Genomic DNA, 19744 nt, shown 5'->3' with positions numbered 1-19744 from the left:
CATGCTCGGGCCACTGCACGGTGTGTCTGTCTTGTGATAGTGAGAGGCTCAAGAATATAATTCCTGAAGTCACACGATTACAGACCACAGGTTTATTTGCACTTAATAGTACAGGGGTACTCTGTGCACTTATATGTAGGGTTCCCAGCTCGCAGTGTTTTTAGTTTTTCAGAAATTTTTCAGAAATGATAAATCTGTAGTTACTGCACTCACGATGAATTGGCGAAGAACTACCACAGGTTTGCATGAGCACTCCAAAAGCTAGAAACTGGGAACTCTCTTGTAGGAGTTTGAGTAATTTGAAGTGCTCACTCAGGTGATTATTGGTGTATTTTGCACCAGTTGTGTACAAAAATTTACAGATGTACATTTATCGGTGCTTTTACAGTAAATACTGGAAACCCTACTTATATGCTGTGCATTCTTAGAAAAGTGGACTGGCTAAATATACTCACTGAAACTGAAGTTACACAACTTCCAACAAAACTGCTGCACATTTTGTTTTCTTGATTATTGCTGAATTATAGTTGAAATGTTTATTAATGCGATTTTTATGTGACCTTGCAAAGGCACAGTACGGAAGGTAACTATCCTGAGGCTGGAACAGACGAACTTCAAAGACAAACACATGCCTCAAGGTACCTAGGAACACGAAAGTTCTGAAATATGGCAGTCATTGGAAAGGCCAGAGAGCAGAGGGTTATGAACTTGGACCTCATGATTAGAGCCCCTAGTTTTCCACGGAATTTCACGGAATTGGCCACCTGCTGGAACCTGCTGTTTCCCTCGTAATCGTCAGTTTTTTGCAGGACATTCAATATCTTGTGAGGATTTCAATTGATCTGCAACATTTTTGCAGGTTGCGATTACAATGCCTGACACCATTGATAATGCTGGCACTTACACGGCTGAATGTGCCGCAACCTAAGGAAATTTATCGTCTGCAATGCCCAGAGAGAAATTGACATTTTTTTTTTGCAAACTAAAAAGTTCTGAAAGGCATGCGGGATGAGTCTGCGTGCAATCTTGGGAGAATACTTTTTTTTTCTTTTTTCTTTTGCTTGTTTTCTCTTGCCTGCAGAATTGTCAATTTTCTGCCTCAGAAATCTAGGGGCTTCACTCATTATTACCAGTCAAGTGTGCTAACTGATTAAGCCAGGCTTGCACAGCTTACAGGTATTACAAAGCACAATAGGAGAAAAATAAGATATCGAAACATAAAACACAGCCGATCAAAACAAGGCTGCTCCATACCCGGAGAATTCTGGGCTCCATACCCAAACTTTCTTTGCTTCAACAGAGCCCTGTCCCAGATCATGCTACTTCTGAAATAGTAGCATCAGTAATCCGCCACACGTTTACCAATCCCTCCCATAGAAAAATCACACGGTGAACACTTTCCACGCAACTTTTTCCAGGAAGCATATCAGCGTTCTACTTAGCATATACCCCCGCATCAGCTGGCATGCTGCATCAGTCGGGGGGGAGACCAGCATGCCGCAAAACCCCGTATTCAGTGGTATGCCGTAAAATCCCAGGTGAATTTCCTTTAGTGACTGATAACTGACAAAGTAGCAAGCACCACAGAATGTTCCTTCCAAAGAGGTTTATCACCAGGAATGGCTATGTGTGACTCACGCCAACACGTTGGTACGTCACTGATTAAGGCCAACAGCCACAGTGACATTTCCGTCTCAAGTTCAGTGCTAGCACAAGAAGCAAAGAAGATAGACGGCAGGGACAGCTCTCATAACAATCGATGACACGAGCATCAGAAACATCGGCTATGATGGTGAGCGGACATGTGGGAAACGGCAGGGACAATCTCGCACCTGAGGTTACTCTATCGCATTCAAGCTAAACGTTCTGAAACTATGAAGAAGCGGGAGGTAACATCAGTGGCTGCTGCAATGGCGTTTGTAATTCCTCATCAATGTGTGCAAGACTGGGTCAGATGTCATGACCAGGTAAAGGCTCACAGCGCAGCCAAACGACATTTTTATTCGGAAGAGAAGAAACGTGCCATCTAGCAAAGAAGGGGAAAAAAAAAAGCGAGCCAAGTTTCCGGAGATAGAGGAGGAATGGTCAGCCTGGACATCACCCCAACGAAAAAATGGCTTTCAATGAGAAAAACCTCGAATTTTGCGGCATGCCACTGAAGACCAGCTTTTGGAAACCTCAACGTTTGACTCCCTCCACTTTTGCGGCATGCCGGCTGAGGTGGGGGATACGGTAAGGATGACCACCTAGCTCATACCAAGACAACTCCTGCCAGTACAACTCTTACCAGGACAAATCATACCAAGTGAATGGATTGTTAATGGATCGCCCTCTAAAAAAGATGCCTTGTCTCTTCTAGCAGAATTGCCATTGAGAACATTCTAAACCGATATCAGTTACGCACACAACACAAGCCCCTTACACCTGGCCAGCATTGCTTTCTGAATGGAATTGATGGGTGAAAAATCATGAATAAAGTGTAAGTCTTGCTGAACGAAGACCACACTGTATAATACATGTGAATACATCATCATAACGGAATCGTATCTGAAGAAAACAATTTGAAAGAATCAATTCAGAAATCAAGAAGGCATCACAAAAATGTCTGAAAAAGCGTGCCAATGGACTTCTTGTAGATAGCATTGTGATAAGCCGGGATACAGGTTGAGGCCGTTCACCTACTCAAGTGATTAGTGCCTTATTATTATTCCACATGACTAGTGAAATGTGGGAAAATTTCAATTACATTTTTTTCTAATTCCTTATTTCCCATGTAGTGTGCTTCAACAATCCTTCAGTGTGCTTAGTGTTATTTGTGGGATTTGTACACTTTCTTCACTATAAGTCACATGCTACGATATTTTTTCCTCATATAGTACTTCTCCCCAGCAAGACTTGAATTGGTATGATCTCTCCTGGTATGAGTTGTGGTAGAGCCTACTCAAGGTGACAGAAAACAATGCAAAAACGAATGTCCACGAGAACAGGGCAGAAACACATGCATGCATTTCTGCTACCACAACTACTAAATATCACATTATATTACCTGTGCTGTGGCATCCAAAAGGAGTAGTCATAACCTTAGCAGACTCAAGCTTGCTGCAGTGCAATTTAGAAGGACAACCATTTTTGGGAACCTCTTTCTGTTTGTATCATCAGAGGAACACTACACTGCATAACTTGTTTTTTACAAGTGTTTATTCTACAACAATGTGTTGGTCTACATATTGTGTCTTACACCATCCCTTACTCCAAACTTTAGGGGTCCATTTAAGGAACAGAGTCGAAGAATACTATCAACAGAAACAGTAGTCCCATCTTAAAAAAAAAAGAAAAAGTTTCACAGCAATTTACCCAAAGGTGTAAGCCCTCACTTCCCAGACCCATTACAGTGCAGTTTCTGCGACCGAAGTGAAGCTCTTCACACGAGAGAACCAGAGCGCTGGAAATGTAGTCTGCGTCAGTTCAAAGGTTGTCACAGTTTCTTCGCCTTTCCTGAAAGTTAATGCACACTCAGCTTTACCCGCACCTGGTAATGCCAGCTGCAACTTACCAGAATGTGTGTATGGCATAGTTTCTCCACACAAGCTGAACGTTGGAACGGCCACGTACGGTTCGAAGTTCCAGCTCCTGAAAATAGTTTGTTGGTGAGGCTCGATTAATTTTGTAATCGAGCTTCTAACAAAGGGATTTCTCGGTGGAAAGATGCTGAGAGCGACTACGGAGGCTACAGCACTAGACTGGGCTGTGACCGGCAGCTATATTGATCGGTATCGCGCGTGGTGACGTTTACAACCAATGAGCCCCCAATTCTGCACACATTCCAACGTCGTTTCGTTGCTCCGCACTCTGAACTGAAGAATTGAATGTCATCTTGAACATTCATGTCAAATGAACTAAGGAAGGGTTTTTCTCCACATAGATGCCACGGAAGAACCAATACCGTATTTACTCACGGGCTTAACGCACCCCAACTTGAGCACCGAAATGATGGTACTTTTTTGTTTCCCGCACATTTAATGCACCCCGACTTTCCTAGCACAGCCAGATCGTCTTGCGCAGTCAACGAAGTAGAGCACCTGGTGCCAGAGTGACGAACGACAAATGAACATCGACGAGTATTTCGTTCACTCTTGATAGAACGGAAGATCATTTGACGTGGGAGAATCGTGACGTTTGATTCCGGGGAGATCGCCGCGGATATGCCAGAATGAAACGTACTTTAGTGCCTTACCTTGGTGTACCTTAAGTGTTGCGTCCCAATTTTCCCGTGTGTGGAACGCACCTCCTCAATGGCGCAATGTTTTTGGGTAAAGAACGTGTGTTTTATACGTGAGTAAATACGGTATTTTCCAGCGTGTTGAAAAAAATCTTTAATTTCCACCACTCTGGCCAAGGTGGGCTCTACGTCACGGTGCTAGACAAAAGCTCACGGGACGGAGGCGCCCTCATTCTCTCCACCACGGTAGCAGATGAAACGGGAAACCACTCATACAAGTGGTGGTACTTCAAATGACGCCGTTCCGTGTTCAGTAAACTTTTGTCCAGCAAGCTACATCCAAGGAGAACACATGTCATGAAACTTAGTTCCGGCAAAGTATTTCCCATGTCTGTGTATTCTCACAAGCGACATTGCCCCAGAAGCGGAAGGTGCGAAAAGCATCACAGCTTTCTGCTGTCACGTGAGCGCGAGCGCTCAACATCGTGTCTTCACGTACACTGCTAACTGTGCGGTATATGCTGCTACACAGCCACAAGATATTCCGTAGCAGACGACAGGAAAACACGCCGACGGTGTCGTCTGCTAAATGCACAGTTGGCCACTCCCGATATTCCGCACCGTGTGAATGCTCAACATAACACGGGACGGAACTTCGGCTCTGTGAGCAGTGTTTTCGCTCTCTCTTCCACTAGAATATTCCGCGAGGATGTCGCTCGTGTGAATACACGGTGTGTCACTCTGTCTGAATTCATAAATTATTAACCACTTTTACAGCACTTAGAGAAAAAGAATAATAAAAGCTAAAAAGGAATACCACATGAAAGGTTTGCTCCGCCTCTGGTTCCACGGGGTGTTGTCTGAGACGTCTGTAGGGTGCCTTTACACCGGTGTGGCTCTTCACTCTTTGAAGAACGGCTTGCAGATGATTCCCGTCAAGATGGAAGCGCCCCACGAGCACGGATGAGTGGACCTGACGCCGGCTGCGGAGCTTGCCCAGTGCGAGGTACGGATTATCGGCCGTTGTCAGCATTAAGACCTTCCCTGCATTCAAAATTCGGTAATGTACATGGTTTTCTCTGTCTGCCGTGCTTGTAAAATTGCTAGTCATTGCACCTCATGTGCAGAGTAACACAAGATGAGGAACAGCAAAAGGGCCATGGTTCCCACTGAATTTTGGAACAAATATTCGAGGGTCTTTCAACGACCTTTTTAGAGTTCAGCCATAAAATTGCCTAGGACAAAAAACACAGCTTATAACTAGGGCTTCAATGTTTTGAAAAACATAAAATAAAGGTATTGCATTAGAGAATGCATGGGGACTGACAACCCCTGGATGTTAAAGATAGACAGATAGATAGATCGATTTATCATGTTGATGAATACAACAGCGGGTGCCATGCACTTCTCACAATTGCAGTTTCCCCTACTGATTCCTATTAGAATGACTGCTAAACCAAAACTACAGCTCTGACCCTGGAAAAGCAGAATTTGCACCAGCAGCTCGATAAGAACAAGAAAAATGCAAAATCAAAAACAGTTTTAAGGGGAAAACAACATTTTTGAAGTCCAGGGTATTCAAGGGTTCCAAGGACCGGTGGGATCCATGGAGGCAAACGAGAACGTGAGGGAAACATTTCTCCTCCCTACTCTGACAAACACTTCCCTAGATGAGCACCACACGATATTTTTCGAGCTTTTTGCTCTCACGTGAACAAATGTGATACAGATTGATACATGATGTGATACAGTTCATAAATACAAGCTTAGCCACTGACCTTCGGGAAAAAAACGTAGGTACCTAAAGTACTCCACCAGGAAGCACGGCCGGTAGCTAGAGTCCTGGAAAGAGGATTCCCCCTGCCGTACGTACGTTGTCTTATTTATGTACACACCTGGTCAAAAGGGAGACAAGGTTTGGTCAGTCTACTGTTCGCAACTTTGCATACATGTATTTTACTAAACAGGGGTTATTTGATCAAGACAGCTCTGTTTCCACACCTGTTTCAACATGCATCACGGATCTGACAAATAAATTGCCATAATAGATACAGTCGAACCACAATAGTATAACGAAACTCACGGGAAACACCATTTATTTCATGAAAGAACTGATGTTCTGAGGCGTCGTATGAATGTGTGTATGAGTGAGCAAAAATTTAAGAGTGAAAGGAGGATGAGTGAGAGAGAGTGGCTGGTTTGTCCCTTCAGATGACGCACACTTGGAAGTCCCTGAGAAGGCGTGTTAGCTTAGCTCAATTGGTAGAGCCTTGGACCGGCAATCCAGAAGATGTGGGTTCGAGTCCTACAGCTGGCTAACCTTTTCAATGACTTTCATCTTTCATCGACAATTTATTTCGTTGTACCGAATATTTCATTGTATCAAGCCTGACGAAATATGGTGGCCAGTTGCGGCAAATTATTTACAAATATTTAAATTATATATATATATATCTATATATATTAAATACAAATTATTTCACATGGTACCCTAAATTTCGTTATTGAATTTCACTATATCGAGGATCGAGATATAATCGGTGTTTGCCACCGTGTGCTGCAGAATGCAATGTGCAAATGATACAAACGAGAGAAAAAATGAAAGCGGAACCCTCAGGTCGGGGACCTCCGTGACATGACACTTCTGCTGCATTTTCCACTTTTCGGCGAAGGCGAAAAGCATGTCAAAATTAAAAAGAATTGCTCCGAGAAGTCATCACGGAAAACCTATTTTTTGGCCATGATATTTCCACCCACCATTGTAACGTAACCGAGGCCTGAGAATGTACATTTCCCTCCACGACTTGTACTGCAGCAGTTGGCCACAATCCAATCCCCATGTTCTGTTGCAGATGTGTAGGTGAACATGAAATGCAAAAGATATTATGTGACACGTGACGTGGCGTACGTACTCATGGTTCAGTCTCCATAGCAGTACAGGCTCGCGTTACAAAAGGGGCCACTTACTGCATACACTATGTTATATCATCAGCAGATGCTGGACCTTTTGAGAAAATCTTTAGGCAAGGACTTTTGACGTAGAATTTACGTCTTTCTGAGAGTTTATGTGGGTGACACTCAAGAAACTTCATGTAACATTTTGGCATTACAGTTCAGTGTAGTGTTCAATTAGATTATTGTAATTGATATTATTTTAACGATAGTTAATTAATTTGTTTAATATAATTTACAAAGCAGCTCCTTACAGCAATGGGTTACACATACGGTTTGGTGTTGGGTCCAGTTAAATTATTTACATTAATGTGATCAATTTAAACTTATCACTGACTAAAAGTAAAGGGAATTAAATTTAACATCACCAAACTAAACTCTATGCCCAGGACCTTTTACCCCTCTCCAACAGAGGGGTGCAAGAGACCCTTAATTTTGTAGTTTTAATTTTTATTTTGTAGGTTAACTTTTTGTAATCAATTTATTTTTAGTTATCAGGTAATCTGTTAATTTAATCAATTATGTTAATTTAGTTTTAATTACTAATTAAATTAGAGGTCACCAAATTAAATTCTATGCCCAAAACCTTGTGGATCTCTCCAAGGGGAAAAGACCCCTTATTTTTGTTTGTTTGTTTGTTTGTTTGTCCAGTATCATGCCTCTTTGATTATTAAGAATATCTCTTAAGATTGTCTAAACGATCATACATTTAGGCCCTGTTCCACCAATGCTGGTTAACTTTGAACCGAGATCAAGGGCGGCTAAAGCTTGAAAATAACGCTCAATTCTTTTTTTACAGATGATAGTTGGTGATGTCAGTAATGTTTGAGGGCAGTAACTCCCTTTAGTGAAGCAGAGTTAAGCGTTAAATTCAAGTTAAGGGACCGCTGATCTCGGTTCAAATGTTAATCGGCGTTGGTGAGACCAGGCCTTAGAGAAGTTCTCCTGTGCCTGTAAGTGTCTATTTCTAGATTAGTGTCTAAAATCTGTATCGGTGCCTTAAGGGCCTAAATGACGACTTATTATTACCAGAACTTCTACGCGTCTCCTGCGGGCACCACGTGCCCAATTTCTCGCATTTTGCACAGTCACATGCTCACCTCTGGCACACCAAATGCCAAAGTTCTGGATCTCTAGCACAAAGGTAGAAGCCACGGCACACCTGCGGAAATCCATTAATTTAGAATGCATTCATTCTTCCTATTTTTAAACTGGGTGCAAGCTGTAACTGAGAAAAAGAAACTAAGCCGGCACAGCAGTAGAAAAGCTGTCTGCCTGATATGTAGATGGTTGGCTATCTCAACGTGCTTTGAGGTATTTGAGGTATTTTAGTTTTCAGGCGCCCATAAACAACAAACTTGGTTGTTTTGCTGTATGAAAAAAAAAAAAAAAAAGAAAGGCTCCGTGAACTTAAATAGTTTTTCCATAGCAGTACAATGAAACTATAAATGTCTGGTTAACCGATACAGGTATGTCTTTCAGAAACACAATGATATCAAGTATGTTTATGGCATTCAGAATAATCTTCGAACATTGTAAGCTCCAAACAAATTGCCAAACTTGCCAATTCACAAGAAAAAACAATCCAGTCAGGTACATGCAGTGCTTTCAGCAGTGTTACAACAAATGAGCACACAATTTGAACAATGTGTCAGAGGGTACGGACACATATTCTTCATTCCTGATGTGTAGTATTCAACAAACTCAAAACTTTTTTTAGGTGTAAGAAATCCCTGAATATTTCTCTAACTCGAGGTGGCAAGCAGGCTGAGAAAGAAAATGGGAACAAAATTACTGACAGTGCCCTTTATGGAGAGCAACCGGGATAGCAAACACCTTTTAAGCCTGTGGAGGAATTATGTCTGAAGAGTTTCAGTAGAATCTGCTTCAAGAGTACCAAAATTAAGTTTGAAACCAGTCAAAACCCATACAAATTTCAACTCCAGGGCAACATGAAGATAAGATGAAAATCATACACTGAGGAGAGGGGGGAAGTTACAGGGAGTGCAAAGATACTGTTACAAGAAACATCTGTGTAAACATCATGTTCACGGATGGGTCAAACCAAAAAAGATGAAACTTCAATTTACCTCTACAGGGAGGAGACAAATGGAAATACAGATGCTAAGAAACAATGGAACTGGACGTGCTTAAATTTAAAGCAGCAGAGATATGCACTTCCATAATTTTTTTCATTTTTGGCTTATTTCATTTGCACACTCTCCAGAAACCTTCAACTCCTTTAAAGAGTATGCAAGTTAATGAGGGAAGTCGACATCACCTTGCATACCTGCCAACCTGATGCACTCAAAATTCGGGAGATTGGCCGCAGCGCAACGGGGGAAAGTGGGGGCAGTACGCGCTACGCATTAATTCTGTGCACTCAAGATATCATTGCCACCGACTGTATTGCGATTCATCAACGTCATACGTAGGCACTATCAGGTGGAGGTGCGACACACTCTCGTTGCTTCCATCGACAGCAATGGACCTTTTTAACGCTCGCGTCGTATCCTAGCGGCAGTCCAGCGAAACACGATTGGCGCGCGCCAAATCACAGCTGGCACCGAATATGTAGGGAACCTTCATCGACGCCGTCAGGGTCACAGAGCATGAGAAGCGTTGTGCATTGCAATGAGACGTCGTCAACTGGCTCTCCAACGTTGCATTCTTCATGGGCGCAGGCATTTCACCGATGATGGCAGTGGCCTACATCTGTCCGTACATGTAGCACTTCGGTTCGTCACATTTTGGGAACGTCTTCTAGATCAGCGGTCACACGCGGTCACAACGCAGCTTGTGCTCAACCGGAAAACCAGTGAAACGGCACTTGGCATGTATGCGGAACACGTACAGGCATTTCTTCTTCTGTTTGGCGAGCGCCATCGGAGGAAACGAAGCTACTGTACGAGACTGAACTGACGATAGCACGTCTTGTTGAGAAACACAGAAACAATGAAGCACGCGATCTGCCACGACCTCCAGCCGTGGATGGTTCATCCTACCATATGTGGTGCGCTGCTCACCTCCTCCACTCTTTTGCTGGGATTCTGCCAACCCAGCCTTCCAAGAAAAACGTGTTACGGGCTGTCTAATTCTTCAGGAATACATTTGGGCAGCTTTTAAAGGAAAATGAGAGGGAAAAAAAAAAGCCCAAGGCCCCAATTTTCCGGGAGATTGGAGGGTGCGTCCGTACAATCGGGAGACTGAACGAAATTCGGGGGTCTCCCGGATAATCTGGGAGACCTGGCAGGTATGACCTTGTGATGTTCGCAGTCTCAATGGGAGGGCAGATCAGGCGACTCGTGATTAGAGCCTGAAGTTTTCGGGAAATATGTTTTTCTAAACTCGGGGGGTAAAAATCGGGTAAATAAACATGTACACTAAATTCATGCGAATTCGAAGGAAGAAACTTCCAGTATGCTAAATTTGGGGAGAAATCGGGCTCAGTTACTCAAACTAACTGTACTGGTTTGCTACAAATGGTGACATAACTGCATTTGCTGCCAATTAAGTTAGGTAGTGTGCATTCCTACAGACGTCTCAGTGAGGGCAATTTGCCGGGTAAAAATCGGGTTTCACCCTATAGACAGGCAACCTTCAATTCGGGGAAGAATCGGGTTAAGCCCTAACACTTCAGGCTCTACTCGGGATGTAGCCTGGCCGCTGCAGCAGCAGCAGGTGTATTTTGAGTGGCCAATGCGGGCTTACGACTGCTCGCCACACAGGCCTGGATGCCATGTTCATCCACTGATGTCACGCAAGGTGACCAAGCTGCTGCTTGGCTGCTTTTTCTGGGTGTTTTTGCAACTTTAATCATGCAGTGACAATACACCGGACAGCAAAAATATTGTGCACGGCGGCACCCAATAAGTTGTTTTCATGAATGAAACGAGGTTTTGAGCCACATTCAATGTCACTCCCTCGCTCCTTCAAAAACATGGAAGTAACAGAAATGATATTCATTTTAGCTTACATCCCCATGTGCAGCACCATACCTTGGACACAGCCTCTAAAGACAGTAGATCCAGGTCAGAAGACACCACCCATCGTAGGATGTACGAGAACACTTCCCGAGGAAGGTCAGAAATGTGAGTCGCCTAAAAGTAAATGTTGACTTTTGAGGAAATGTGGTCACCGTAGTAAACAGTGCGACAGTTGAAACCGAACGAGCAGACCATGCACAACCTTTTGTTCCGAGGCTACTTGGCAGGTGCTGGCTGAAGAATGTTGCAGCTTGATACGCTGGTAGAGCGGCAGGGATGAATCATCTACTCCCGTTTCATCCTCGCTCTTGTTTCTGGCATGTTGGCACAAAGTGGCAAGTCAATCATGTTGACGTAGTATCGTCAATACAATTTGACTGATTGATAACACGAATAATTCAACACTGTAGTCACGGCGTTCATCATTTACACCGAGCTACGATTGTCGTAAAGAAAATGTGTAAATTCCTTTTTTTTTTTTTTTTCTACAGGGAGCACCCTAACAATTATAGTGGAGTACAATTAAAAAAAAAAGTATGTTTGGACAACACAAGAAAGGACAGTTTGGAGCTGTTGAGTGAATGTAAGGTTAGAGTTGTATGCGACTGTAAACTGTAACAGAGCACTGTAGATTTTTAGATAAAGGAGAGAGATGGACAACATGTTCACGTCTGGTTTCGGTTTCACTGTGACATAAGCATCAAGATACCACAACTTGGCGAACACCACGAGGGTGTGCAGCCAAGATAAGGGTGATTGAGGATTGTTTTGGAATGTGGTCAAACGTAATCAGCAACTTTTGTCTCGGACTGGTGATTCGATCGCTTGACAGAACAGGTACAGCAAGTTAGTGACAGAGGTGTCACAGAGGTGAAAACGCTGGCTACAAGATTCAATTTTAAATAACTGGCTGTAAATTTAATTGAAATATTTTGCACAGCGAGTGTGAGCATCATAAGAAAGCTCGTGATAATGTTTGTTTAGCCTCGATTTGATTTCAGACAGTCACTATGACATAGAATCTGATCGTGAAGGGACAAAACAGAAGCAAGCTTCAATATTTCAGTTTTTCAATTTCAAGCAAGCTAGCGTTCTTCCAGCTTTGCAGCTGGTATCAGACATTCAATATGATTTCATACGTAGAATTTCGTAAACGCAAGACCAAATGTCTTTAACTTTAGTTAGTTAAGCAGAAAGTAAAGTGAAAACCAGTTCAAAAGAAAGAGCTAAGATGAACTCACCCAATATCAGAGTCTTCACTTTCATCATCTGGTAAAAAAATAAATAAATAAAGACAATGCATCAATATGCTTCACATTTCAATGTATTCCACTACGTTTAATACAATCTTCATTCGTCAATATAACTGTGTACAACTTTTAAGTACTTGTCGTGAACTACAAGTATTACAAGGACAAGTGCATCTCTTCCCAGGCGTCTCTTCCTCAGACGCTTTAAGACGGCACAGTCCCCTTAGAAGTCGGCCCAGGACGCACATTCCCCAGGGCATCAGTGTGAGGCCGACAGCAGCGTGCCCTTTCACCAGCACCAACACCAACCAACCATCTTCCCAGGGAATCAATCCGCATTTATGGGTGTATCTATTTGAATCACTTCATGTTTTTCTGTCATGTGTTTCTATTATGTGCTTAGAAAATTATTTACTGCACTTGAATCTGTGAAACTGAGGAAAACGGTGAATCTGAGGAAAACATCTGATCTCTGAAATCTTCATCGGTAAATGAGTCGGTAAACTGCCAACTTAGCATTGACCCACATGGGAGGTAAACTGTAAAGGTGCACTCCTAGTGCTTTAAGGTGAAGCAGAATTTGCTAAGCAAAGTACAGGCACTACATGTTACTTTCAGCAACACATTATTTGCCAATCCCACATACTTTATCAGTACTGCAGAGGCATCACACCTCTATTCGAAGATGGCACCTCAGAGTAAATGGGTGTCCAGGGCAACATTTCTACAACTTTGCTGAGCTTTGTGCTTCGTAGTTCTTTACTGAGCTATTATTTGAACGAGCTACGTTGCCAGCACGTGTGCCAGCAGCTGTGGCCAGAGAGATGGGATGAGAGAGAGAAAAAGAGCATTTTGCAAAGCAAAATGCTCCAAGCAAGAGCAAAACATTTTGAACTTTCTTTACATGAAAGCATGACAAAGGGGTGTTTGTCATCTTAATGTCTGTTGATGTGGTGCTGGGAGCACATCGCATCTCGAACTTTGTGTTCTGCATTCTAACAGCAGTAACGTCAGAATGTGTGTAGCGTCGTCTGGCCAGTGCCTTCTCTCCCTCAGCCCTCTCCCCCATAGTCTACATTGCTTATCAGCAGCCCACACAGAGCTAGTAATCATCAGCATGCCGCTGAACAAGGCCCGTATGATCCCCCATGATCATGACTATCAGGTTTGCTACCATTCACAACAAAAAATACTGGCTGAATGTGAGAGACCAATAGGGAGAGGAGGAAGGGAGGATTGGGCAAGGAAAATCGAAGAAAGAGAAAAGGTGCTCATTCAGCAGCAAGCCCAACTTACTGTTTGTTCTGTTTCGACTGTTTGTGTTACAATGTACCGTAATTTCACACATATTAGCCGCGGCTCATGCGCGATTTTTTTTCTCACGGGCGCTCTGTGGCTTACCTCATGGCTATTTTTCCCTGGTATTTTCCCCATACGCTGGTTTTAAGGGCCTACAGTGTCTCTGGAACAGCACCGCCTGACAATGCACGAACAACACGTAACAGCGTCCACATTCGAGTAGACTGACCTTCCTGGTACCTTCCCCCAAGCAGCTTTACCGAAAGTTTTGACAGTGATTCATGTCTTCTGGAAGGCCACTGACCCGTCGATCCATGAAGAACACTAACAAGAGCACGATCCGATCTTGGTAGAACACTAGAACCGACCTTTGTTGTACACCATGCCGACCCCGGAGTATGGACCACAGGTTTTATGGCCTTTCTATGGCCTCCTTTCTCGCACAAATCAGTTGTGTCGTACTGCCCGCGGCTTATCTGCCCGAAAATTTTCAAAATGTTCCTAAAAACGGGTCCTGCGGCTTATACGCGTGAAATTACTCATCAGACTTGAGAGTAAGTAGCTTTTGTGACACTTTATTTTTGTCATACCCCATTTCCTTGATCCGACCCACACTGTCATGTCCCGCAACTTAGAAGCTGACAACTCACCAGTGAAAGACCAAAAGCAGCTGTCGGCCAAACGGAATTCAATGTCCGGCACCAGCTGAACAGCTCGCCTGTAGAATGAGATTGCTGAAAATCAAAACTAGCCATTAGTATTTAGTTTATTAATTTTGCTCTTGACTGACTCCAATAAATTTTTTACTAGCCATTACTAATAACAAGTTTTCAAACCTTTCTCTGTGGTGTGTTTCTTTTTTTTTCGATATACAACACACGACATTCTCACCTTCATACACATGTCCAGACTTCTCTGCAACAGCTCCCTTGATGTACATTTGTTTAGCCTAAAGAGTTAAACAACACGACTTCAAAATATACAATACACTTTGTATCAAGGTTGTAGTACCGTAATTTCACGCATATTAGCCTCGGCTTATGCTCGATTTTTTAAATTTTTTTTTATCACGGGTGCTCTGCGGCTTATCCACCGGTGCGGCTTATCTAATGTCTATTTTTCCCTGGTATTTTCTCCATATGCTGGTTTTAATGAAAGGGCCGACTGTATCTGGAACAGCACCGTCCTACCAATGCACAAAAAATGCGTAAAAGGGGCGTGTCCACATTCGAGTAGACTGACCTTCCTGGTACCTTACCCCAAGCAGCTGTAATGAATGTTGTGACAGTGATTCATGCCTTCTGGAAGGGCACAATCCGATCTTGGTAGAATAGTAGAACTGACCTCCTCTGTTATACACCATACTGACCCCGGAGTATGGACACCAGGGTTTATGACCTTCTCTATGGTCTCCTTTGTCGCACAAATCAGTAGCGCCGTATTGCCCGTGGCTTATCTGCCCAAAAATTTTCAAAATGTTCCTAAAATCGGGCCCTACGGCTTATCTGCAGTGCGGCTTATACGCGTGAAACTATGGTAAACATTTGTAGATGAACATTCAACTGCAATTACCGTAGCTTAATCTACAAGCAGCAGTAAAATGGACGTCGCTCAACATGCTGCACAAAGGAACATGTTCATGCAATATACTAGCAATGTGTTATCCGTATATTCACACCAGCAACATCCCCACGGAATATTCTAGTGTAAGAAACTGCTCATCGTGCAGAAGCTACGCGTCACCTCATTTTGAAGCATTCGCACCGCGCAGGTAAAGCAGATGATAATATCGGCCTCGTCGTCTGCTAGTGACCATGTACATACAGAAGGCCTGCTTTTTGCCTCCTCTCCCTCCTTCACTCTGTCGATATATAAAGTCAGAATTTGTCTGCTACTGCGTTTCAAAACGCGTTCTGCAAATTCAAGCACTCGCAAATGGTTGCAGCTAACCTGGAATCTGTAGACAAAACGTGCAACACGCTTTCCAGGAAATCAGTCTTGAGAAAGATATGGGACCGTTTTGCGCTTCATTTTAAAGATATCCCATTCGGGACTACTCGCAGACGACGGTAGTTTGTCTCCATGTCTACGACTGCTGAAAGCACGTTTGTGATTGGGTACCGCCGTTGAAAACATGATCCTGATTGGCTGTCTCTTCTTTGTTACGTTATGTCGACGAGTAAGCAGGCTTTCTCTATCTAGGTGGCGTTGCTACGTATGGTATCCCTCTCCACCCACTTTGGGGAAAGCACCCCCCCCCCCCCTTTAAGGGCACGTACCCTTTCCAGGAGATGCAAGTCTCCTTGAGCGCGGCGGGAAGACGGCTCCTCGTCATCACCTCCGTCATCAGCACCAGTGGTGTCATCACTTCCTGGTTGCGCAGCACACGTGGTATTCTCCTGCAGAGCCCAGATACGCTTGATGGATATATTATTTGTTGCAGCCCTTGCGTTATTCATTAGTCCTTGGGGCATTTCAGCTCTGTTACTGCATCATTTAATGTGTGATCAGGCAGTGGTCAGGGTGGGGGCAATGTCACCTACATTGCCCCCCATAAGCAGTTGAACAAAGGATACACATAAAACTAAAATTTTTATTTGCTCTTGATCAGCAAACATGCCCAATAAGTGTGCAAACAAATCCATCAAAACTTTTGGTGCACGGGAATGTTTACGTATGTGTTGGATAATGTGCTTGTATCGACCGACTTTGTCGAGCGCAATAATTGCTAAGCTAGGCACACGATTAACATCCTCTTGAATTGTTCTTATTGTATACTGCACTCCTGGACTGTAGACATCCCCGTGGGATGCTCACGAAGTCGAGGCACATTTCACTCACATTATGCCCGTCTTAACTTATGTGGGTTGCAATACCTCACAAACTGCAGCCGTCAATCTTGGCATGTGAGCAGTATATGGGGCAATTATCATCACCATCATCACAAAGACAGCTCTGTCATCTACGCGTTGCACCCACACACATGCCGTCAACACGGGATACAATATTTTTTTTTTTTTTCCAAATGGAAGGTGCGGGGTCTATTCAGACAACCAAAAGGAAGAAGTTCTTAGGATTGGACACCCCACCTGCTCCTTTTTTTTCTGTGTGTGTGTGTGTGTGTTCTCTCTGTCTATCTCGTTTTCTTTCTTTGTTACTTCTTCTTGTACAAAATGAATGTCCTAACAGGAAACTACTGTACTCCAAAGCGGAAGAACGCGGATGTACGTGTTTTTCACCCAATCGTAAGAGGACAGATGAACCACCTGTCATTTGGTTGTTTGTTTATTTTAGCCTCCCTCCTTCAAATAAAGCTGTGAGGCTGGAAGTGTACTGCACAGATTTCTTGGCATGGCCAACAGAACTGCAAGCAGCAAAGGGAAGGCATGACAGAGTACTTTTACGCCCTGTATTGTGCTCGCATATATTAAAATATGAACTCTGTGAAGAAACAAGAAATGGGCACGGGACGACGTTACGGCTCGATACGCTATCGTATTCGCGTAGTTGCTTTCTGTCACCGCTTATCTTTGAAAGCTTTCGTTGCTTGTGGCAACATGAGTGGCAACACTGCTATTCATGCGAAACGTTTACGGCACTGCCTCAAAGATCAACCACGCAATGTCAGCAAATTATACTGGAAACCGCACGTTAAATAAACAATTGCGCAGTCACGCTCTTGTTCGTCGGTGTCGACGTGCAAATCACTTGGCGACAAATTCGGAACAAAAGTTTCTGCAAACCAAAACACGAATGGCAAGCATTCTTTGCAGAAGCATATAGATTGCACGTAAGATACGTTAACGAACAGCTGTGAGGAGTGTCGTTTAGTAGGACATTCTATATACAGCACTGAGAGACGCAATCGAGTAGTGTGCCAGAAATTAGGGAACACACTATCTACGTCGCTTGTGAGGTTACCATATTTCTGATGATGGCGTTGTCACAGTTCAGGCGACACAATCTCGGTCGGAATTGAAACGAAGGACACATTTTCTGTACCGCCGTGCCTTCGCAGCAGCCGCCATGCTTGTTTTTAATTTTGTTCTGGCGATTTGCTTTGCGCTGCGGTTTAGTTCACTGACCAAAACCGGGATGGCGCAAGCTACTACTCGTCAGGGTTGCCAGATTGGGCTACTTTCGGTTTCGTTTGGTGGTGGCTACTTCGCTATTTTTTTCGCTGCTCTTCTGAGTTCCTACTGAGCAACCGCGCATAAGGCAAGGAAACTATATTTGCGGTTTTTGAACTTCATGACTTTGAAGAACAGTGATTTATTCAGACCCTCTATACCCCCAAACTCCCGAATGTTTGACGACACCCCCTAACTTTTCAACCGATGTGCAACCCTTACAGGGGGTCTTGCTATTTCAGCTTTAGACGCATGTCAGTAATAATGATCCCCTCCCCCACTTTTGCAACCTCTCCCTCTCCCCCCGTGCTTGGGATTCTGGAGGAGGTCACTGCAGAAGAACCACTGGAGAAGATGGTGGACGACGATAGGTGGACGACGAAGCCGATTCACATGTTTAGTTAACGCCTTACCTTGCAAAATATTTTATGTGTTTGTCCTCAAAGCATGCAAATCTGCTCAAGGTACGTCGTCTGCAAGGAGTGTTTTCGCAACATGATCGACAACGGTACATGCAACACTTTGCAAGAGCATCTGTAGGAAACAGAGTGGGAAAGCACCCAGGCAACCAGTGCCACCGAACCTGGGTCACTTCTCCGTCTCGTCGCGAAATTTTTTAGTGAGTCCTCTGGTCCAAAAGATATACCGATCACAAACGAAACGACAACCTCCAAGATAAACAAAATGAAATACATCGCAACAATCGAGAAGAAAAAAAAGTTATTGAACATCGTGTCTGGTGTATAGTCCTCGAGTTCCTCCATAGGTTTTTGTTTTCTCCTTGTACGATCTATTATGCTCAAATATATATAGAAAAAAAAAACGAAACTGGACTGTGGAGCAGGCCGTAAAAATATTCCTCTTCTAATGCGTGACGGCGTCGCATCACGCCGCATGCAAAAGCATGCTCGAGAAGCGAAGCGAAAGTCGAGCGAAGTGAATTATTATGGAGGAACATTCTGTATCGGAATACTTCTCCGACATCGACGAACGTGACGGATAATATCTGCGGCCCCCAGTTAGACGTGGACGGCTCTGTACGCGCGTTACACGCGTATTCACTAATATAAGAGGATGGTAATCCGTTTTACAGCTATAGCTGTATCAGGCAGGTTTTGAAGCGTTCACGGTGGTTATGGCGAGCGTAGGGGAAACGAAATGACGTCACCTCATTATGTGGTACTGCGGATGCCACCAAACACGTCACACACACAATACTACATACCGCGGCTCTGCTACACACTACCTGCAGCACCACCATTGACTGACGCAGTAGTCTAGCAGCGCAGGGAGAGGGAAATAAACCTGGGCTGCTTGTCGCCATTGTACTAGAGTGCTCGTTGCTGCTCGTGTGAGCGGCGTCGCACACAAAGCGAAGCAGTGTCCTTTTTCTCCATATATGCCTTTATCAGACGTGAACGCGCCCACCACTCGCAACGCGTGCGCGCGCGCGCGTTTGTGTGTGTGGCGAACACAACTGTGAAAACATTGTCTCCCACACTCTCAGAGAAAAGGGTGGAGCAGTTACACCCTTTAGGAGGTAATAGTTGTCGCATATATGTTGTGCCTAAAAGGTTGCAAAGTTCTACCTGCTACCTCATTCTCAAAACAGAACTTCACCGCATAGCACACGTTGTCCGCCAACCATTGCCACGAATGATAGGGTTATCGCTTCTGATTCGGTGAGCGAGGTGGGCGTACGCCTTTTTGTAGCAATTTGGGTATATGATAATTGCTTTTGCCACCTTTTTACACCCCTTATCAGGCGCTATGTTGACCTAGGTATGGTAACCATGGAAGTTACCACCTTTTCACGCCATTTTTTCTTAGAGTGCATTCGCGAAGATGATACAACTATCTCTCTCACTTCTTTCCAACATCGACTGCGAAGAGGCGTGCCCGTTTTAT

At 43.9% G+C, this 19744-nt stretch overlaps 1 protein-coding gene across 1 annotated transcript; it reads right to left on the bottom strand.

Moving 5' to 3' along the window:
* Window positions 1-3167: 3167 nt before the first annotated feature.
* On the bottom strand, window positions 3168-17759 carry LOC135400705 (F-box only protein 9-like). Its single transcript, XM_064632563.1, has 13 exons — window positions 17628-17759; window positions 15986-16105; window positions 14598-14655; window positions 14357-14440; window positions 12399-12426; window positions 11360-11471; window positions 11170-11271; window positions 8272-8333; window positions 6977-7062; window positions 5998-6114; window positions 5037-5263; window positions 3554-3630; window positions 3168-3495 (listed from the first exon to the last, which is right to left on the bottom strand). Exons 1-13 carry the CDS (start codon window positions 17697-17699, stop codon window positions 3387-3389), a joined length of 1254 nt encoding a protein of 417 aa, XP_064488633.1. The 5' UTR covers window positions 17700-17759; the 3' UTR covers window positions 3168-3386.
* Window positions 17760-19744: the final 1985 nt, after the last annotated feature.

Source organism: Ornithodoros turicata, chromosome 7, assembly GCF_037126465.1.
Source record: "Ornithodoros turicata isolate Travis chromosome 7, ASM3712646v1, whole genome shotgun sequence".
Lineage (NCBI taxonomy): Eukaryota > Metazoa > Arthropoda > Arachnida > Ixodida > Argasidae > Ornithodoros > Ornithodoros turicata.
This window is presented reverse-complemented; position numbering and strand designations above follow the sequence as displayed.